The sequence below is a fragment of the Achroia grisella genome, unplaced genomic scaffold (assembly GCF_030625045.1).
Source record: "Achroia grisella isolate CSIRO2021 unplaced genomic scaffold, CSIRO_AGI_Agris_v1 utg874, whole genome shotgun sequence".
Taxonomy (NCBI): domain Eukaryota; kingdom Metazoa; phylum Arthropoda; class Insecta; order Lepidoptera; family Pyralidae; genus Achroia; species Achroia grisella.
The window spans coordinates 4,738,665-4,762,954 of record NW_026713051.1 but is presented as its reverse complement, the minus strand read 5'-3'; the positions used below and the strand labels follow the sequence as shown (position 1 = coordinate 4,762,954).

The following is a 24,290-nucleotide window of genomic DNA, read 5'->3' as shown; positions in this document are numbered from 1 at the left end:
CTACGTATTACTAGTGGTTCCAGCGAATCTATTGTATTTATTGATGGTAATGAAGTCATAAATAAAGCATTTACACGACTTTATGTTGATTAAAAAATACAAACAATATTAGAAGGCTCATATAAAATTAATAATAAAAAAATACCAACCTAATGTGGTTGTTAACTGTGGGTCATCATATAGACTAAAGAAACATCTGCAAAGTCTTAAAATAGTATACCTAATTCCTACAGTAGTATTTGTGAGAAATCCTAACACACAAACAGATACTTTTCAACTTGTCACGATTTTCTAATTATATTATATGTAAATATAAAGATTATAACTAATATAAAATAGTTTTTAAAACTATTTATGTTCTATATTTTTGTTGACATAACTAAGAAGCTGCGCGTAATTCCTTTATATTCGAACTTAGGACTGATGGGTTCAAGTCGGGATAATTAATCTTTAGGCCACGAGGCTCTTACTTTTATTCCAAATTTTTTAGCACTTTACATGTTGTTAGAAAAGAAATTACTAGCAAGAGCTCCGAATTGGAATATTATTCTATTTCAACTATATTTCGGAATGAAATGTGATATTGATATTTGTGCTTTTTGTATGTTTGCCTAGCTATACGGCTTATCTGCTATTGACGGCGAAACGGCCTTTGATCTCTTTTGAATACAGAGAAAACACCGCAGGGATTTACTCCATGTTTATTTTGTAGCGCAAAACAGTTTAAATAAAACATTCGTTCATTTTCTAAAAATATTTTATTTAAATCGTTTTATTATATATTGAGTATATTCGGTTTTATACTTCTTGTGCGAAATATGAAAGTGCCTCGAAAAATACAGGTTTTCTCCTTGCTTGTAATTTTACTAGCCTATCATCTTTCAAACGAATATTTGGCTATAAAAAATCCTAGTTTGTTTTCCATGAAGATAAGTTATGAGTATGAATTCGAATCTGCTTATGGTGATAGGTATGTCTTTGTGTCGTGATGGATGTTAATGGATGTATGTAGAAGTTCGTGAGTAGCGAGAAATAAATAAATGCTTTATATATCTATGGAGTATGAATACTGGTAAGTCTAATGCGAAACAAATATACTTGCTATTACGGGCGACTTCATATACATTACGCGACATAATCTTAACGTCGAATTTTAATAATATTCGTTGTGCTGTTTATACGTGACAAATTATCAGATAGATCCACTTTCGTATTATAATAGGATTATGGATAAAGCAGTAAATTTTATTTTATATAGACATATCTTGTTTTAGAGTATACTATATTAGTCACTGTTAAAAAAAATAATCTTAAAATATCTAAAAATTTACTTTAATCACAATTATTGAAATAATGTAATCCTATGAATAATATGGGTATATTAATATCTGTAATATTGGTCACGGAAAAAATATTGCCTATAAACAGGAATCTAAGTAAGTTTAATAAGCAACACACACAATGGTAAAATGAACAAAATATATAAAAATTACCCTCCGATCGATATCCGGTTCAATTCAAACGGTGATCGAAATTACGACGGCCTCGCCGAGGTCAGAACCTCTAGCTGTGCGCTCGAGAAGTCATATTCGTCAGGCAGGAGTTGGCTTTCAGCGCTCCATTAGTCCTTCCGCGGGGTTGGAATGCAATCTGCATTCGCCTCTTTCGGTGAAGCTGTAACAGAATCACAATTGTTTGAAAAATGAACATATGTTATAAATGGCAAACAAGATGGCTATAGAAATATGACAGTACGTTCTTTTCATTTGGCCTCGCGTCTGAGCTGCTGTGCGTGTAGTAATTTGTTTATAGTAATAATTGCAAACTATTTTAGCTGTATTGAGTACACTACTCAAGACAGCTAAAATAGTTTGTCAATATGTAAGCATATTGTGAGCAACACTATACTGTAATTATATCAAGCTAGCTAGCAATATTAAGCTGAGCAAAGCTATCTATATAAACCACTAAATAATTTGCTACGCGCAAAACTCGATAACGGCGAACTATAAGAATTAAGACATAAATAGAAAATTTGCCCAGAAAAATGAGAAACCCCGCCTTTTCTTTTCCCCTGCCATTTCTGTTAAACAATACAACAAGATGGGAAGAGGAAAGACTATTTGTTTGTTTGTTTGTTTGGTATGATTAAAGTGTATATGAACAATTGTAAAATTCTTTTTGTTTAGAATGCTACGTTGCTACCTTAGCACATACGCTATAATCCATGCGCGCACAGCACTATGATTGTCGAGTAATGTAATATCATGTTATGCTGGAGTACGAAAAACTGCTAGTTTAATAATAGGTTTCTCTATAACAAATGTAAATAAATTCCAATATGCGAAGATTATCTCATTTATCATTTGCAATTATTTTTATTTTATATTTATTAAATATAGCAAAACCTAACTAATGAAAACTTTTTCTTGAATAAACATTAAAAATAATTAGATCTATATATTTTTCCTATGTAGTTGTTTTTTGGCAACCCTAAATCTGTTTGATTATGAATTATATGTTATGCGTGTGTATAATAAACACGTTAAGCAAAACCTCTTTTAAAATATACGCTGGCGTAGGACTTTTAAATTTGCACAATTCAAGTTTATATGGCGAATGGAGCGCAGAAAGATAATATTTTATTATAATAATGCTTAAATATAAATTCAGAATAATAATATTACATACACACTGCAATTGTTTGACATAGTATTTGATAATAGAACCTTTATATAAAGATAACAGTAATAATAAGCCTAGATAACACAAAGCAGTATCTGGACCCTTGTTAATAAAAAAAATATCTCAGTATTAATACCTAGAGGTATTTCTATATATACATAAGATACATTTATCTTAGACTTATATAAACAATTATACTCAGGAATACAAATCTAACCGCGATTATCGGAAGTAAGGCAGTGTGCTAAGCCACTTACACAGAGGCTTTTAATTAAAAATATAATCTTATAAAGTTAAAAACATAACCTTAATAAGTTTTCAACTTAAAATTTTAATGAATTATTTCAATTTTTGACTAAATAAAAACAACAACCAAACACTGGTCTTTTGACTAAAGAAAAAAAAACTAAATAAAATTAGAACTAATGGTCGGCCACTAGTAATAATAATACTGTGTAGTTCACATAAATATGTTAAATAGTACAGGAATAATTTTGCGTAGGTGTGATTTAGAGGTAAACGAACTCTCCGATTAATTATAACATAAGATGTAGGCGGTACCTATATTAAAAAGTATGTCAATTACAGCAACAGATCTTATATGTATATAAATATTTATATGAACTAAATACTGTATACGAACACTATATGAGCAATTCCACAGATGTGCAGATAGGTATATCTTGAAAATGTGGATTGTTTTATTTGCCACTACATATAGTTTAATGGAGACATAATACATTTACTTGTATATAGCCTAATTACATTTAATAATTTGCACCTTCCATAACTTTCTGTATTTGTGATATAAAGAAAAAAGTTTTTGAAAACCAGTAACTATCCTTTTTTATTATTTCTTGTTTATGAATGAGTACAGAAAACGTTTTGTGTTTTCTTATGTACCTATATAGAAAGAAAACTTTATTACTTTTGTTTATACCGCGCACGTTTAATGAATAATTAATGTGTTATAATTTCAGCTGTCTGTGGACAATATCGCTATGAGCACACGCATCGAAAGCAGCGGTACGAGATACCTGGATCTGTCTGATACGTTCTACCTGGGTGGCATTGAAAGTGAGAAGAGACAGAGAGCTTTCGCCAAAGGTGTCAAGGCTGCTGATTCCAGTATCATGGTATGCTTCTTTGTATTAATCTGAATTTGAAATAATAACAATATCTTGGACAATTCACACACCGCTATCTATCTAGTAGACGACTGATAGAAATACTTAAATGTGTTTTTTACATACAAAACAAAAACAATTCAAACAATCATACATATGTTTGTACCGTGTGAGGAAACCATTTCGCCACTGACGGAATTACCAATTCCCACGCCTACTCGACCACCGAGATTAAAATATAGCTGACATATCATGATTTACCAACTTCTCTTTTTTACTGATTTTTTTGATTAATTTCGTCAAAAAATTGCCCGTCAGAATATGTGCATCAATCTTTTAATGTAAATATGAACGTAAAAGTCTATATGACATCAAATTGTAACGATGTCTTATAGATATAGTACCAAAAATATGTACAGATAGAACATTAACCCAAGTAACTCAATTTGTGTTTAATTATCAAAGCAACATGAATTAAATTAATAATCATAAGTCTAAACGTGTTTTTACTCTCTTGTTCTAATTTTAGAAAATCTATTTATTACCATAGTACTCCCCATACTAAAATGTTATCTATAGTACTGTTTTAATTAATACTCTCATTTATTTAAAATCTTAAGTAGTAGTCCTGTCATCTATCTATACTCACTTAAGTCATTACTAGGGATGCAGAAAGCCCATAAGAAAATATCTATATTGATTTATCTTGTTACCAGGGCTGCATAAAACCTATAGAGGTGGACGACAAGATATTTGGTCTGCCCACCGCTGTGGTGACGTACGGCGTAAGTCCCAAATGCGTTTGGTGGTACCCCTGCCACTCCAGTCCAGCGAACCCACCGTGTGTATCGCAAGCCATCTGTGAACAACACGGCGTTGATCATTTTACGTGTAAATGTGATACAGATCTTTGCATCAATCCAGATTATGCTGAGAAATATAAGGTAAGATTATGTTTTCATTGTTTTATGGTTAGATTAGAGTTAGATAAAATTTTAAGCACTCTTTTGTTCTGTTTGCATATTACTATCTATTCGTTAATGAAATCCGTTTCACGAAGGTTCCTTGAAAAAAAAAGCTTTCAGCAGTAAGGCTGTTATTGTAACTAAACATGTGTTATTTAATATATTGACTGTGACTTTTCTTTCCTGCATATTACAAATAAAGTATATCAAATGATATGTTTTGATTTGGTTTTGAATCATTATAAATAATTCACAGGTATACTCAAAATCAAGCAGTGAACTAGAACTGGTCGCATTGTACCCACTAACGGTTCAAGAAGGAGGTGTAGCAGTGATCACCACACAAAATATAGACGTGGTTTTGGACCATCACAAGTATGGGGTGCGGCCATCAGGGGTCTTACTTCACGTGGCCCAATCGCCCCAACACGGAAGGATAGCTGTTGATCTATCGTTGCAGAGAAATTCCCCACAGTACACCAACTATATTGAGGGTGATGGGAAGATGAAGCAGTTCTTTACACTTATGGACTTGTCTAGGGATAAGGTATGAAATTTTTTTATCCTTCATATAGTTTTATATACTTTTTTAGAATGCATGATAGATAAGGTTTTCTATTGGTTCAAATATATTCATTTATCTTTATACTAGTGAATATATAATAAAAATGTGAATGAAATATAATATATAGGATTTTTCTATCACTGACGACTCTCGTTCATGGAAAATCATTACATACACCGCGTAGGTATTTACCGACGCCGCGCTACAAACAACGTTGAGGATATAACTTTTGACTATATTTTCACAAAAAAACACTTAGTGCTGATTCTAATTCTAGTTTGACTACCTAAAGCACTTATAAACCAGAGGTAAACTGTAATAAGTTGTCTGTGGGAGTACTTCAGTCTCATCTAATTAAGCCGCTAAGCAGCATGCTTAGCAAGCTGTGTTTTGACTGTGAGATTAGACAATGAAATTAGATAGTAAGAAGTATAACAAAATACTCGACTGAAATAGCAATGCATAATCGTATCATGGGGGTTTAAGGATAACGTGATGTCTGTAGCACCACCAGGTGGGGGATACCATCAGGTGGTCAGTTAGCTACTTTTTATTCCATTTACATAAAATAAATCTCCGAACAAAACGATATTCTATTAATTACTACTGATTGAGGACCAAATTTATAAATAAACGAATTAATTTCTTGTCAGGTGCGCTACGTCCACGACGGTTCCGAAAACCACCAAGATGCAATAGTCCTCGATATGGAACTGATTCCTGAAACCAAGTTCACGCTGCCGAGCTACCTCCAGGGTCGAAACACGTTCGTGCTTCACGTTAATGTCACGCCGGTCAATGACCCGCCTGTGCTGAATTTACTACCTGGCAAAGTGCTAAGACTTACACAGGTATATACAATTAAAGGGTTGATTAAGTAATCTAATCACACTTTTGAATTTGTTAGCATTTCTTTTTTTATTTTAGCTTCTAATCTATGTTTTTTTTTATTATTTTTATATTAAACTTTAAATAATTCGAAAACTATTTAGTATTGCAACTTGCAGATCATAAATGCAATTATGCAAATATATATAACCACACATTAAATATATATAACACATAAGGCCGTATAAAAGTTTGCACTGTGCATTTGAAAATAATAAAAAAACATATTACAGTTGGTTGTTCTGTTTGTATGACTAGTTGACAATATTTTTGCATGATGATCGTTTTTTATAGCATAGTGTAGTGTATATGATACCAACCACATATATAGGTACTTAAGTGACCATTCAGAGAATTAAATTGACTAATTTGTATTAAACAGTTGTCACCACCAACCACTTCCTACACTCGAATATTTCGAGTAGAATTTTTCATACTATGATTGTGGCAAAAAGGCATATAGCCCATCTGATATTAACGGTGACATTAGCTACTCTTCTTGAAAAACCCCATGCTGTAATGAGTAGTTAGAACAGTTAGTGTGATGATTTGTGTTCGGTCTCTATCTAGCCTTTAGATAGTGACATTATTATGATAAGAATCTTCTTATGATTCGCAATCACAGTTGGTATCTACAGGCCCTGGTGGGTCGCCATGTGAAAGTGGGAGACTGTATGCAAGTAATTACTTACTTAATTATTTGGGGGTACAGAATTGTTATTAATGGTTCCCAGTTTGCTATTACTGTACTTATTTCAACTTGCATGCAGTCCCTCCGCAAAACCAGTGTGCTAATTTCTGAAATTTCGAAATAATGGATTGAGTTGACTTAATACTTGTTTTACCAGTCTCCACTGGTGCCCCGCCACCGTATACTGTTAGCATAGGCGGGGCACGCATATACACATACCATTTTAACCGATAAAAATCTCATTAAATGTAGTTAGATAGGCTTAATTACAAATAGTATAGAGTAGTTGGTGTTATGTACTCTACGATAGCATTACTGATTGAGTATATTGTATCTCTTACTTTCTTATTAACACATTATCTGTAAAGAAAGTAACAAAACTAAATATATACAAAAGTGACTGAGAAATTGTTCATATCATACTGTTTTTCTTATTGTTTTTGTTATTTTTCAGTGTGTGTCCAGCGCCTCATATGTTTTATTTAATTTGCTTAAAGTAATTGCATGCTTTACTAGCCACATGCCACACTCAAAGTACACCGTTTAACACTGAATGAACTATGTGAGTATACTAAATCATTTGCCTGATTTACGTTTATATACGTAATAGTTTTGTTTATTTATATGCGATTATTGATTAATTTTCGTTTTTTTTCTTACATGTGTTTTCTTCATTTTATTGTAAGATAGTTCATTGCATAGAATGCAAATAGTACTTATCGTATATATGCTGATGTATTAAAATGAAATAATTGTGAATGTTAAATAATGGTATATTACAATTTTTAAAATTTACTGTTGAAATATAGTGGGAAATGCATTGTCGATGAGATTTTTTACATGATTTCTATCTGTGGGTATATGATATGACAGACTTTACATACCTACATGCTGATGTAACTGACAAAGTCACCTAAGTGCGATAGGGATTAAATAAAACTCACTTAGTTATATATAATGTAAAATTTATCTTTAAATTTATAGATATTAGAATAACAAATATAGAGGTTTATTTGAGAAAAAAACGCCAAAACAATAACTCGTTGTTGTCTATTTGTATGTTTATTTGCATTGGTTATAAGCAGCCGGCAGTATAAATAGTATAAAAATGTAGCAGCACCTGATTTGTTAGAGATCTATCTGAAAGTGTAGGATTCATTTTACTGCATGAAACCATATGATTACATGCGAAGCCATGGCAGGTCGCTAGTAAACATAAATTAAGCAAAATACTAACAAACTATGTAAATAAATATAAATGAAAACTTAATTATTAAAATTGAGGTATCTGTTTGTAATTTCTAATCAATGAAATAATTGATACATATCTAATATTATTATAAACGCGAAAGTTTGTAAGTATGGATGTTTTTAACTCTTTCACACAATAACTACTGCACGAATTTTGATGAAACTTCACTGTAATATAACTTGTGCATCAGAATAACACACTATATTTTATATTGAAATTTAACGTGGGTGAAACCGCGGTCACAGCTAGTGAAAGCATATATGGTACTTAAATCAAAATGTCAATTTTAATATTTTTTGTCTGTCTGTTAGTTTAATCTGTAAATCTCTTAAACAGATTGAAGGTTTCAATATCGTATTATGATTCCACAATGTGGTTGTGCAAAAAGTTTCTAAAAAACCTCTCTGTGGACGACCGCCATTCATATAGATGATCAGGATGATATTTTATTTTCTGGCGGGTGGTACGGTGTTGAAACTCAGCAGCTGGTATTAATCCGAACATATATATTAAAACAATACTATCATACGACACATATGATGCTTAAGCGTCCCAATTCCAGAGGATTAAAATGTAATGCTTCTTATCCTGTAATTTTATGTAATTTTAGGGTACACGTAAAGCAATTACATCGGACATACTCAAAGCTGAAGATCCAGATACTCTCCCGGAGGACTTACTATATACAGTGCTGCACGGAAAAAATGATGTGAACAGGTATAATAGTCAATTCTTCATAAATCTCAATCAAAAAATAAATAAAAGTGTCTGTTTGTGATTTAAAATTAACAGCTTTTTACGAAATGCTGCGATACTGACATCAAATGATACATTTAAAATAATTTTCTGTCTGTCTGTTTGTTTTTGTTAATTTCTGAAATGGTTTTGATTTGTAGTGGACATATAGAAATGTCTGGACAGCCAGTGGACTCGTTCACACAGCAGGACATCGACGCGGGTGTCATATCGTATGTTCATGGCTCTACAGCGGACAAACAACTAAACAAGACCTCACTCAGGCTCACTTTGCAGGTATGTATGATAGTGGCATACAAATGTAAGGTTCATTTGATGGTAAGTGGTTCCCGTAGTCTATAGATACCTGAAACACCGTTCAAATCCTAAAGAAACAAAACATAACCCTCCAGATTATCAGACTAAGAATAATTTATCTATGGTGATGATTAATTTTCTTAAGACAAGCGTGTAATCAGAAACGGTTTCCTTGTCTATGACCGTCAATACGAACTGTATTAGGTTTTTTTTATTTTATTAGGTCACCACCAAGGTTTACACCAACGCAGTTACATTACATATACAATACACATTACAATATATTTAATATATGAAGCACAACCTTAATTAAAGGCAACTACGATATGTATATGATAAATTTGTGCTTACGATTAACAAATGATATGACTTTACAATTTTACATTTTTAAAGAAACAAACTTCTTTACTGTATCTATTCAACTTGTAATCTATTGATATATCTGCGGAATTTGCAATTACTGTCACTAAATATGTCAACTGATGAGTGATTCTTTGAATAAGAGTTGTAAGTTTACTACAACAGTAGTATTGAGAAATATATAATTATGACTTTTTATAGGTGTCAGATGGAATAGAAACGAGCAGTTCAGGTGTTCTCCGGATCTCCATAGTGCCTCTTCAAGTTCGCCTCGTGAATAACACGGGCCTGCAATTAGTGCATAACTCGTACGTGCTAATTACAGCTGATAATCTTACATTTACCACGAACGCGGATGAAACAAACGTTCAAGTGAAGTGAGTGCAAATATATGATTTTATTTTATGTAATAACTGGCTGACCCCGCAAACGTTGTTTTGATATATAAATAAAAATCGCTATTATTAAATAGCGGTTTGTGATAGAAGGTTGAAAATTTCGGGTTGCATGAATTTAAAATTAATATTATCATAAATTAAAATTAATTTTTCAAATGTGTTATAATGGTGCATTACACCATTATAACACATTTTAAAAATAATGGTCAAAGGTATATATTTTAGTTGTTAGTATTACTGTCAACAGCTTTTACATACTTGAATATGGTTACTTAACCAAAATATAGCAGTGAAAATGCTCATCTATTTGTGTTAAATTCGTAGTGATTTTTATTGTTTGATACAATCCAATTTATTCGAAGAAAAAGCTATATACAGTTGCTATTCCGTATGGAACATATTCAAAGTTTCAGCATGTCTCAGTTATTAGAAAATACAGAAATAATATCATAAATATAGCAATAATTATTATACAAAAGTACATATATAACTGTTTATCTGTCTAGATACGACATAGTGAAACCACCACAATTTGGTGTAGTGGAGCGTTTGCGGACCCTAGATGGCACGTGGCAGACAGTGGACTCGTTCACTAGCGAGATGGTCAACTTTGGAAGGGTCCGATACATGCACCTGTTAGGCAGTCCAACGCATGATGACTTTAAGGTATGAATACGATTATAAACCTTATTTACATACATTTTCCTATATGTAAATATTAATATATACATATATGAGATTAAAATTACATTACATTATATTTTGCAGTTCAAAGCATCCGTGGGAACGATACGAACGAACACATTATACGATTTTCGACTAACGTTCATAAAACTTGAACTGTACCAGTCAGTCAATGAGCAACTGATACTAAATAACACAAGAGAAGCCTTCATATCATCACAACATTTGCGTTTCAAAACCAGACCCCTGACTTTAAATAACGATCGTATTCAATACACCATACTCAGAGCACCCAAGTACGGTATACTCCATTTGTCATCGGGAAAACACCACTTACAAGGGCACAGTATGTTCACACAGTACGACATCGATACAGACCAATTGTGGTACAGGCTTCACAGACGAGCCTATTCCCACATCCAGGACGAGTTCACTTTCGTAGTGGGGGCGACAGAATGTGAAAATATCACTGGCGTAATGACAATAATGCACACACCAGCATTAATTACCTCAGACCATTCAACTGGGAGGGTCCACACGACATTAGAAAGGTTACAAGTGTCCGAAGGTTCTAGAATGGTCATACCTGCGAGTCATCTCAATTTTCGAACGGACGCAGTCACAAACTTAGTGTTCAATATTACTCACTTGCCGAAACATGGTAAAATTGAGGTGATAAATGAGAAAGTGATAAGGGACAATACAACGTTTTTTACGCTGCTAGAACTGAATTCGGACAGGGTGTATTATGCTCATGACGACTCCGAGAGCAGACACGACTCCTTCCATTTCATGGCACTAAGTCCAGAACCTGAAGATTTTCAGTACGTTGGAGTGTTCCATATAGATATAATATTGAAGAACGACAACAGTCCGGTGAGAGCGAATGAAAACGTGTTCCACATCGTACACGGTGGTGCTAGATTGATCACAGCCAAGGATCTGAGTTACACCGACGCAGATTTGGATACCAAACCGTCAGATATTATTTACACAGTGCAAACGTTTACAAAAGATCCCCCCAATGGTGATATCTTCAGAGCTGACAATCCCTCTGAAAAAATTGCTCAGTTCTCCCAGGACGATATCAATAAGAACCTCGTACTGTTCAAACACCGAGGTAAGGAGTATGGGAAGATGGGATTTTGGATATCTGATGGCGTGTTCGATGTGAATGGCAATTTGGAGATACAAGCGTCACCTCCATTTATAAGAATGTATCCTACAAATGGGTCCATCGTAGAGAATGGGAAAGCTGTTGTTATCACCACAAGAGATATGCAGGTATGTGTTTTTTAATTTAAGTAAGTAATTCATCTCTCTTTCTAATTTGTTATATATTGTAGTTAGATAACGACCATAAGATAAGTTTTTATTTATCTTTTAAAAATGGAGATGCGCAGTTGATAAGGGTAACCATAGGCGTTGGTGACGGGGATTGTTAATAATGGGTACTATGGGCTGCAAAATACCATGCTGTATGATATCCATGCGGTCGTAAAAGTCTGGGAATAATTCCCTCCCTATACGATATATGCATACTGTAATAGTCGACAAGCAGTCATTGCATACCCATATGTCCTTAGCTAAAAACGAATAAGGCCCTAAAATGGCCATTCACGGCATTAAAATGACTAATTTATATTTAAAAGGTGGATACAGACTACCAATAGTTATTTACACACTAGAGATTTTTCTTCCACATCCTATATTCGTCAATTTCTAGTTCTTTTTTTTATATTATGATGGTGGCACTTAAGTATACTGCTCATTTGATGGTAAACGTTTACCGCAGCCTATGGACGCCTGAAACACCAAGGGTGCCACATGCCTGTTGCCTGTGCCTGTTTACATGACCCTATGCTGTAGTCTCTAGAGAAAACCTCATCAGGTTAACTTTTAGTTATAAATATATTTTTATGATTAACTTTGGAATGATAAAGAGACTGGTAGTCCCACTGATGAAGGGGTGGTATTAAAGGTAAATGTTAATAACGAGAAATTAATGATGGATGTTAATAAAGGAAACTAGTGTGCTCGATACCAGCAATGTATGGTACATTGGTTTTCCAGAGAGACCGCATGTTGTACATGCGGTCTCTCTGGAAAACTAACAACATTAGCCTACCCCAGGATATATTTATATATTTTTTTTTCAGGTGGATACTAACATGAACTGTCTGGAGGAAGATATACGTTACGAAGTGACCTTCGAGCCGAAACATGGTTCTATAGAAGTGGGCGAGGGTCAGGGCTCGTATACATTCACACAACTGGACGTGGCCGCTGGTAGGGTAGCGTACAGACATAGGGAGCCGAAGACACCTACAGATCATTTTCGGTATGTATTGCACGAGGTTCAACGATAATTTGTTACCTGTTTCAAGACGAGTTTTGTCGATATTTGCAATTGATTCTGTATTACTAATGTCATGGTATTATTAAAAGAAATTAATCATCATTATTGGCTCGTCTTTACCCGATAATTTAGGGTCTGCGCACAGTATGTTATATATATTCCACTGATCACTATGAGTGGATCGAATCACATATCAAAACAAATTACATTTAAAAAATAATGATCTATTTTAATATAAGCATATTAAAAAAATTGTTTATTTTCCAATACATATATACATACGATCATTATGTAACTTATCACTGTCTGTATATGTCATTCATTATTAGTAAAAACAAAACTTCAAATTTATTACAGATTCCTGTGATATATTTAGTTAGTCAATATTACCGTCAGTTCGGAATGCCTAAGAATTGACAAAAATTTTAAATGAGTTTGTACACGATTATAATGATTAGTAAAATTTTTGTCTAGTATCTTTTCATATGCGCCTTTGCGGTTATATGAATAACATAAAAATTTTGAGTGTAAACATAGTGAAAACTACAATTACGCTCACTTGAAATGAATACACTTTTATTTTGTAGATTCAAAGTGATGTGCCTGGAAACATGGGGAGAGGACATTTATCCAATCAAAATATTCCCATCGAGCTACTGGGAGCCGCTGCGTGTTACCACCAATCGACCTTTGGTTGTTGAAGAGTCCACAAGTGTTAACATTACTAAAGACATCTTAGAGGTATGAACATAATTTGAATTTCTATAGCTACCTTCATAATTTTTATCCGTGATGCGGTAATATAGTTTTAAAGTTTGAAGTGCACACAAGCGCACGGTCAACCTGATGGTAACCATCGCGTATATACGTCAACAGTACTACGATACACTACGTTATATATCAGAGATAACAATTTTACACTGCCATTCTAGAGGACTAAGATGTCATATCACACCTCTTATCATGCAATTTCATAGCCAAATCTCGATCCTACGATTGAAACACAGCTTACGAAATAAGCTGTTTGGCGGCTGAAATAGGTTGAGACTGAGATAGCCACGCAGACTAATTTTTAGAGTTACCTTCTGATATGATGACTATTACTTAGTCTAGTAGTAATGTATGAAGTAACTATAGACCAATATGTCGTCTTACAAAATTCATAAAACAAACTTTGTACAGGTTATGCATCCTCAAATTGAGCCGTCCAACATTGTCTACCAAGTGACCGAAGGACCATATCACGGCTGGCTTGAAATAACCACCACTCCGGGAATGGTTGAAGTCGAAAACTACAATGAGGAGCCAATCCATACCCGAGTGTTCGATCAATCGATAATAAATGTCAATCGATTAATATACGTGCAATCGGGCGTGAATCGAACGAGAGATCGAATAAAGATGGATGTGACGAACGGTATTGTATGGTTAAGAGACTTAGAGTTGACCGTCGTGATAATACCCGAGCATTTCTACGTTGTGGCCTCAAATTTGACAGTTGTTGAAGGGGAAAAGGCAAGTTTAAAGCCAGATTTATTCCGGACTATCACAGATTATTACAAGGGTAAAGTGGTCTCTTATAAATTGGTAGAAAAGCCAAAGTACGGAAAGATAGTGATGGGTGATCAGGAGTTAAGCTTGTTACCCGTTTTGAAGCTGAATTCTGGAAATATACAGGTTTGTATATATTTTTTATAAACTAAAGAAACCATCGTTATTAATTTATAAGGAAGTGGGCTGACTTTATTTTTCATTGGTTTTTCACCACCATACAAAATATCTTTATTTATGTATGTCTATTACACACTGTTATGATATGTTAAATCAACCGTACCGTAAAAATATAGTTTTCATTCCGTTACCGCTGCTGGAAATTCAAGTTCATCATAATCATATCAAAATATCTTTAATATAAGTCTATTATAGATCCTTAAAAATAGTCAGAGCTACCGTCAATTCATGACGTGACACTTACCTTAGATGATGTCCTAGATGATATCACAATTATAATGATCTATATGTATGAAATATATCTAAGTATATGAAATCATAAATATAAAATATTGAACACAATTAAATATTATGTATAGTACCTGTAATTAAACATATGCGTGTACTAAGATACTAATAAAATTCTTATCTATCTCTCTATACCATCTACCTTTTTCGCATTTCCTTACCGTCTACCTAAAGGTTGCCTATAAGAGATTACTTAACGATGATGCTGCCTTTGTACTAGTTACTATATTTTTTTTTTCTACTATTAACAGTACATCAACGACGGTTCAGAAGAATCATTAGACGCATTTAAGTTGGTCGCCATAACTGAAAACAACAAAGAGAGCGAGCCGTTCTATGTACGTGTAAACATAGTGCCAGTTAACGACGAGACTCCTATAGTGGCAGCTAACACTGGTCTGTGTGTGTGGGAAGGCGGCACATTTACTTTCACCAGAAACGAGCTGTGTATGTATAATTATTTGGTTTGGTTTACGACAAAATAAATGAAATTGAAATCTGTAATTTCAATTTAAAAGCCTCTCACTAAATGCGGAATTATATACGGCACCTACGTCTGAAAACAAAGTATAACTTGTCAGAGTGGAATGTTATTAAATTAAAATAAATAATAAACTTCTAATAAAAGTAGTCTAAGTTAATCATAACATTAACTATCTGCGTGTGAAAGTCCCTTCAAAATCTATCCAACAGTTTCAGAGAACAGCTTCGACAAATGGACTGACGAAATATTTAAAATTAGTTTTCTGAAGCAAAAGCTTAATATTTATTTTATGTATTTAGAATGGCCAATAAGTTGATGATGACTTCGTGATAAGCAGCAACATTCAATATATACATGTACTATCTATATACATCATTTTATCACGTGATACCCTTGAGACCACTCATATGTTGTCAGTACAGAGCACTTATTCAGTAATTTCACTGCCTAATCTCACCCTACAGTCAGAATATAGCTTAAATCTGTGTAATACAGGATAAATGCTTTTTATTCTTATTAATATATCATCCCGTTGTCTTTAAGATGAGATAAAAATGGAAATATTTGTTATCAAAAACATGAAGTTATAGACATGAAATATTAGTAATTGAATAATAAAATTATTTTATTTAGTAGTTGTTTTTATTTATATATATGTATGTATAGTTAAGGATTCGTTTAATAAATTAAGGTGATTTTTGTAAATTAATATTGTGTTTATTACAGATGTCAACGACATAGATACGCCGTTGGAAAATGTGACAATCCGAGTGGTGGATATAGTATCAGGGTACATAGCAATGAAGGGAGATATAGAAAATGCTGTGAACCATTTCACACAAGCTGATATTGACAACGGCCAAGTTATTTTCGTACATAAAAGTAAGTCACCCAGTAAACCTTATTATAATAATTATTAGCTATGCATATAAATCTTGGTTGTAAAATTTTATCTAAATCGAGAAGAAGAGGTAGAAACGAGTATACACTCGTTTCTACCCAGAATAATATCGATTTGTTCGAACTTATTTTTGTGGCTTAATTTGTAATAGCAGGGGCATATAAATACTAAGTATCAATATCACAATAAAGAAAATAATACTTCATAAAAAATAGAGAGCATAAAATTGTTAAATGTGTATTGTAAGATCTATTTATTTTTATTACAGATGGTTCCAAGGGTAAAATGATATTCAATGTCACAGATGGTCTCCACGAACTCTCCAAAATCACATTTCTAATCACCACAAAATCCGTCTCACTAAAAATTATCAGAAATCTAAATCTTCGCGTTTTTCCTCTGATGCGGGAGCCGTTGAACAACTACCTTCTTATGTCAAAATGTTCAGATCTAACACGTCCTATAACATACAAGGTTGAAAGGGCACCAACTCTCGGTAGACTAGTGATGTTGAACGGTGAGAACCATCATAGATCTATAAAACAGTTCACTCAACAAGACGTGAATGATACAATAATTTTCTACGAACACACACATCCGTTCTCCGATCTTTACACGAACGATTCATTCGTTTTCACTGTTGAAGCGGCTCTAGCTAAATCTATAACCGATCAGGTGTTTCACATTGATATATCAGTTTCAACAGGAGGTTTAGCCAAATATGTTCATATACCACAGATTAAAGTGCAAGAAGGCGATAAAGTGCCTATTAAAGTGAACGTCACTAATGTCATGGCGTATTTGGAGACTCAGGCAGGGTTGAGGCAGCCCCTTATAGAGGCGCAGTGGTCCCAGCCTTCTCATGGAGAATTGAAGCCGTCCTTATTATCACTAACACAATCGCAACTAGAGGGTGGCGTCGTGAATTACGAGCACGACGATTCTGATACGGTGCTGGACAAAATTGACATGTCCTTGTATTTATTGCCAGATTATTTCTTGTTGTGCAACGTCACTATACCGATTCATATAATACCGGTGAACGATCAACCGTTCAGATTGCTAACTGACACGCCCCAAATACAAGTAGTCCAAGGAGAGAACTATACGATAACGAGAAAGGATTTGTTGACTGAAGACGCCGACACCAGCCCCTCTGGTATTCTTTATGACATCATAAGTGGTCCCACTCAAGGCAGGATCGTAATGTTAGACAAAAACCAAACTATTGATGAAGCGCAGTCTATTAATAAGTTCTCACAGGAAGACATAAACAATGGCAAAGTTATATACGAGCATTCGGGGATCTTGCAGACAGCTACATTTTATTTTCGAGTGTGGGACGGTCAGTTCAAGCCCACTTATACAGTTTTCACTATAGATGTAATGCCTGTTATACTAAATGCGACGTCTTTACGTCCTATTAGCCTGCAGCAGGGGTCTAACGTGGCCACAGTCAGCACAGATCAGGTTTATATAGAGACCAATGCGGGTATTTATAAGGTGTGGTACAATATAACCCGTCAACCGGTTCACGGTGTCATCTACGTCGGCAGGAATCCTGTAACGTACTTCTCCCATAGGGATCTGGTCGATCGCATCGTTATTTATATGCAAAATGATATGACCACAGCTAACGATAGTTTCGATCTGATAGCATATGTCCATAATAGTAATTCCACCCTTCCGTTCACTGTAAGTGTCATAGTCCAACCGCTTATGAAACCCTTGGGAGATTTGAGGGTTGACGGGGATAAGGCAAAGATAACACTGAATATTATGGACGCTACAGGTTTGGCTAAATTGACAGCGAGCGATCCCTTCTATACGATACTCCGGAAGCCTAAGTATGGATGTATAAAGAAAATAATCAGAAGTTCTGGTGAAAAGACAAGCGCAAGAGAAAGAGAAGTGACGTACTTCACACATGAGGATGTGAAGGCTGGTGTTATATATTTTGTAACCAAGAGGAAGCCTAACGAATTGAATGGTGTCGAGGACAGTTTTCGTTTTCAGTTGGCTGCAACGATTTTTCAACCCGCCACTGGGGATGTTAGAATATTAATTGGGAATAGACCTAAGAAAAATTTGCCGGGCCCAAATGATCCTGAAAGTCATGAAGGTGTTCCGGTATGTTTATATATATGATTATGGTATTACTGTATGATTATTGTATATACATATGAATTATCCAATATATATGTATGTATTTGTTTTATATTGTTTACTTACTATTTCACAAGTAAATGGAAATAATTAACTAATATATTTATTTAAAAAAAATACAGGTAGCGAACGGCGAAACAGCTTCTTACTATATGATGATACTGATGGCGTTATCCGGCACGGTACTGGCCATCGTGGTGATATTCGGGTTACTCAAGTGCCGCCGGTACATCATGAGGGACCAGAACGCGCTGGTCAAGATCCACGGTCAAAGCCAGGGTGCGGTGGCCCCAATACCGCTTCCGCGACCGCCCGATCATCTGATGCCGTCCCCTTCGCAAATCACACCACCTATTAAACGGTGAGTCTTAAAATGGTCGCGTAGTCCAGAAGCCAAAATGTTTTTGACGTATATATCAGATCGGCTCGTCGAGGTTACTAGTGATGGTAGTTATTTTGCCCAGAAAGTAGGAATGACCTATGCAAAGGGGTTACTCTGCAAGGATTTTTGAGTATATTGCCTCGTTTTGCCCCGTTGGATAAGAATGATTGTTTTTTGTGTTAATTAAAAAAATGTATTGTATATTCAGATATGTTTCGTCGGACCAGTCAGTGCATACTGGAGCTAGTACCCCGCTGCCTTCGGGGGGCAGCGTGGCGTGTAAAGTGACGCCTCTGGTCGATCCCACGCTGCCCGATCTTAACGCCCGGTATCCGTACGGCGCTGACGATCATACGGACGTGAGTATGCAAAGTGTAAGGTTCATTTCCTGGTCGTTAAAGTTATACTATGTACTAAATAAAGTTGTGTGGAAGAAATTGCGTTAGCGACAAGATCTTACACCAAATTCTGTCTTTAATCTTTTGTTTATTGTATTTACTTTTAATGTAATGCATAGAGCATTATAAATTAAAAAAAGTACTATGTGGGTTGTCTTACGTTTGGTATGTTTAATTTCTGTGCGTGTGTTTACTGTTAAATCTCATCCTCAAACTTATACACAGCAAACGAAGCAAGCGTCTTACCTTCTAAGACGCTTGCTTCGTCGACGTCGACGAAACGTCGACGAAATAGGCGAAACAGAGGTAATAGTTGCCTCTATATGCATGCTCTAAACATGCGCGAATTGGAACGCAGGAAAGAGTATGCAATCTAAATGTAGACAAAGGGAACGAAAAAGACCGTGCTTTGCTTCAACTAACGCATTTCTGCGTTCTTCATTGTACTTTGGTTCTTTTTGTATTAATTAATTTACTTTACAAAATGGCGGACATCTGAGAATGGCGTAAAGCCGTAATCAAAAGACACTATAATTATGTCTGTATTATAAATTTGTATTCAAGAATAACATGTTCTTGTACATTTTTGTTAATTACTTAACTTCTTGACTGACAATTCTTCAATAAAATTTTCTTTATTATTCCCCAATTTAAATATTAGATATTACAAACACAATTCGTAACCACTATATTGTGAATAATAAGCGATGCTGTTTTTACCAGGCTGAAGATTGGAGCAGTTACGAAGCAAGTGAATCTGCTTACCCAATCCGTGCTCAGGGCGTCGCGCCCGCGAATCCAATGCTCAGACGGAACCAGTATTGGGTCTGACCCAAGGACACCTTTACATTACCGAGGGGCCCTAAGCCAGGTACGTAAAATTAAAAATATCAAATAATATTAGTATAATAATGCCTCTGGACAATTCAAACAACGCCATCTAGTCTCAAGGTAGGTAGAGCTTGTGTTATGGGTACTAGATAACTGATATTAATCGTTTTTTTTTTGTAAATACATATATAATATACATAGAAGACACCTAGACCGATACAAACAATCCTACTTATGAATAAAAATGTTTGTACATTGCGCGAAATCGAAGTCGACACCATCTGAAGCGGTGCGCTAAAGCGCTAAACCACCAAAACCGTTCAAGTCCATAGTTCAGCTCCAATACTGAAATTCTCGAACGGTCTTCAAAAGCAATCTTGGAGAGCGTTCTTAAGGCGCATTTGTAACCAAATAGGAAATTCATTATTTTAGAATTTATCTGCAGTACGAGAACAGCTTGCCAGTTCATTCTCAAAATGCAACACTCGTATGAGTATTCACTCTATTGAGCTAGCTCAGATACTGCTTACTAATAATCCCCAAAACGCCTAAAAGTGAGACAAAGAATTTCAGGCTCAAACAGTCGTCACAACTAATTAATGAAAAAAAAAATTACGATTACAGTTACCCTCATGGCGCGTGCCGATAAATGTGTGACCTTAAACCGTCGGCTGCATCATCGGCGCGGCGTCGACCTAGTTCCTACGCCTTTTCTACTCAGTAACTACACATTCAAACACGCCAGTTGCGAGATCACACTTTAATAGATTCTATTAATCCATAAAGCACTCTATTGTTATATTAATAGTTTACAAATTGAACTACGCTTAAGTTTATTTTAATGGTGCTCCTTACGGCCAAACTATGTTGAAAGCATTGGAATTACAGACTGTATTCCAAATATAAAAGTATTTAAAAAAATAAGTAAACTATACAAAGATTCTATTTTCAAACGAATTTATGCTAAATACTTCTTTTAAACGCTACAACGTTGTGTTTGTTTTGTATTTGGAATACAGTTCTAGTTTTTGTACAAAAACTAGTATGTAGACATATTGTTTTTTTTACAAATATGAGATGATGCACAATTTTTAAATCAATTAAAAATACGAGTATAACGACAACGAAATTTTTGTAGATGGTCAATATCTACATAATGTTGTCTTCTCCCTGTCCTAGTTACGCTCCTAATAGCTATATAGTAAGAGAAAATACAATGCATTTATGATATACAAAAAATACGCTAGAAGTTATAAAGTTAAAAATGAAAAGGATTTATTTTTTTTCATGCTGAATTGTTATAGTTGGTTAGTCGTAAAGGGTATTCTGAAGTCGGAATCCAGTTGTTTTTATATAATTGGAATGGCAAACAAGCTGACGGTCCACCTGATGGTAAATGGTAACCGTCGTCTATATACATCCACGACATCATGTTGTTAAGTGACGCCCGTGATGCGTTTCCACTGATCAACTATCTTAAAGAAATAAGAAACAAAGTTCTAAATTAATTAAAAGCTTCATATTGTATGAGACAAACTAATCATTATCAGCTACTAACAACTAATGTTATCAGCTAATTTCAACTTAATGCTGAATGTGGTTCATTTTCATTTGTGGTCTCCTATCGGCCCTTTACGACTAAATCTGTATTTGAAATTTAATAATAAAATGACTAAACTGCGTTATTAAATTCGATGGTTTTTACTATAGAAATGTAGTTTTGTAAAGTAATATTGTCTCTGAATTGAACTAACTCCAAGTAATGATAAATTAATTATAAAGAGAAACATGCTTGTAGAAATACAATTAGCTAGTACAATCAAGTATTATATTTTTGGTCTGTAATTAGTGCGCAATTATTGAAAGTACAATAAATATGAAAAAGTGTTAATAGTTTAATGATGACATTGTTCTGTAGTTATTACAGTGCTCGATAGACAGACATAGATAGAGGTAGATGACGCTAGTACCTTATTTTTGTATGCAAGTTATAGTGTCAGTGCCAAATTATATGGCATGATGTTACAAAAGCTGTTAAGACATAAAAATTAGCACAGATTATATTTCAGATTGAAGATTAAACTATTGTCTGTGGTAATTTTTTGAAATTTTGTGAATCTAATGAGTAATGATGACTCAAGTAACTGGCTTATTCACAAATCAATTACTCAGGATTCGACTAATCGGCCCGACCAGTTGGATGCTAAGTAAGGAAAGTAGACTTCAAATGATAATGGTATTATACTGTTGGACTTGTTGAATAGATAATCATAAAACAGAAAATAGTGATTACTATTAAAAAATTATGTCTCACTTAGATTCTTTGCGGTGAATTTTATTAATTCTATTAGTTCTTCGATACTGATAATATAAAATTGCCGATGTTTGACGAGGAGAGGGTTAACTGTTTGTTATGGAAGTGACAATTCTCCAAATATTATTAGAAATGGCGATGATAAAGTTATCATTCTTAGCAGATGATTTTTTTAGTAAAATGAAGTATAGGGTTATAGCAACCCTATGCTTCATTTTACTAAAAAAATACGTGATAACGTGATTTCAACATCATTTGAAACTGATCGAAATGAAAGCATTATAACAATTGCTGTAAATCAATCGCCTATTGCAAATTTGAATGATAGAATATAAATGCAAAAAGATAAAAAAATGGTTTGGATTCTTGTGAATTTCAACAGTTACAGTGACAGCAACCGCATTAGTCACCTAAGCTACTAGTAGACTTGGTTACTCGGACTACTTACTGGTAGACTTGGTTACTCAAACCACTGGTAGACGGTGAATGGGATGTCACGTTACAGATAACATAAGACTGCTATTATGTTTTGCACATAAATAAAATATTTTTATTGTAACGAAATGCCAATGTATGTGCCAAAGCATTTTTACTACAAACACTTGATTATACTATATTATAATTATTTGTTAGATATTTTATATAGATTAATTTTTATTAATATTTTAATTATATTTAGTTAAGTACTAATAACATGAATGCATTAGATGATTTATTAAGTTAATAATGTTAATTTTAATAGTAATTTGTAACTGGCGTTGTAAGGGAGAATTTACTAATGTAAGTGTGCTAATATTGATGCTGAATTAGTTGATGTAATTAGTTAATAATTAATTTATACATGGTGTATAAAATTATAATGCAAATAATTTATAAAAATTTATAATTTCTACAACAGAAAAACAATATGTTTAAATTCAACTTATATATATCAATACAATATACTATATCTTTATTCATGTCGGTATATTACAGACTTATGATATGTCAAAACTACTGTCAGTACGGAGTGATTTTGAGATGAGAAGAACTGACATGAAACTCAGCTCTTCTTTTCATATATTGTTTACAATAATACAGATTCATTTTTAATTTCAAATTTACATGCACGAAACAAGTTTATTGTGCTGCACTAACAAACATGCAATATGTCAGATAAAAACATACTTTTTGAAGTTACAATAAATTTGAAAATTCGGTCCCTACACATGTCATTTGACCTGTTTGTATTTAAAAAATGTCGACTAGTAAAAATCTTAAGTAATTCCAGAATTCAGTTTGCAGCATTATAAATAAATTGAACATGATTCTATACAACCTCATAATTTATATGCAGTATAATTTAAAACACCATATATAAACGTATACTTAAGCTTTGTATTTGAAAGATTTAGTAAAATTTACTGTTAATACGATAAAAGTCTAATCTATACATATAATAAGAATGTAACTGATAGCTGTCTGTAAATGAAAGATTGATATCGACGTAATAGAACTCAAAACATTGATTGTTAGAACTTTTGTCTGTTTTTGTCAGTCAGAAACGGCTTAAGAGATTTGAGTGTGGTTTGTGGTAAATTTCACTTAAAATGTAGTACTTATTTTTTTTTCTAATCGGTTTACAAACAAAAACGTATTTGTATACGAAGTCACGAGCTCAGCTAGTACGATAATAAAACTAAAGTCATATATTTATTTTGATATCGTATTTCAATGGATCATTTTTATTTGTCATACATTAATTAAAAAACAGTCCACGTGGTCAGGA

The 24,290-nt window shown here is 33.8% G+C and overlaps 1 protein-coding gene across 1 annotated transcript in view; it reads left to right on the top strand.

Annotated features, from left to right (window-relative positions):
- LOC131853124 (chondroitin sulfate proteoglycan 4) overlaps window positions 1-22,666 on the top strand; it is a 28,370-nt gene extending 5,704 nt beyond the window's left edge. The window contains exons 7-25 of the mRNA XM_059203938.1: window positions 3,666-3,821; window positions 4,529-4,756; window positions 5,034-5,324; window positions 5,996-6,193; window positions 8,784-8,890; window positions 9,070-9,205; window positions 9,788-9,963; window positions 10,491-10,650; window positions 10,753-11,952; window positions 12,828-13,009; window positions 13,615-13,768; window positions 14,210-14,704; window positions 15,298-15,493; window positions 16,257-16,412; window positions 16,700-18,561; window positions 18,720-18,958; window positions 19,188-19,338; window positions 20,101-20,248; window positions 20,833-22,666. Of these exons, the coding sequence (XP_059059921.1) occupies window positions 3,666-3,821; window positions 4,529-4,756; window positions 5,034-5,324; window positions 5,996-6,193; window positions 8,784-8,890; window positions 9,070-9,205; window positions 9,788-9,963; window positions 10,491-10,650; window positions 10,753-11,952; window positions 12,828-13,009; window positions 13,615-13,768; window positions 14,210-14,704; window positions 15,298-15,493; window positions 16,257-16,412; window positions 16,700-18,561; window positions 18,720-18,958; window positions 19,188-19,338; window positions 20,101-20,208 (6,195 nt within the window). The 3' untranslated portion in view covers window positions 20,209-20,248; window positions 20,833-22,666. The remainder of the gene's footprint in view (window positions 1-3,665; window positions 3,822-4,528; window positions 4,757-5,033; window positions 5,325-5,995; window positions 6,194-8,783; window positions 8,891-9,069; window positions 9,206-9,787; window positions 9,964-10,490; window positions 10,651-10,752; window positions 11,953-12,827; window positions 13,010-13,614; window positions 13,769-14,209; window positions 14,705-15,297; window positions 15,494-16,256; window positions 16,413-16,699; window positions 18,562-18,719; window positions 18,959-19,187; window positions 19,339-20,100; window positions 20,249-20,832) is intronic.
- The last annotated feature ends 1,624 nt before the right edge of the window (window positions 22,667-24,290 follow it).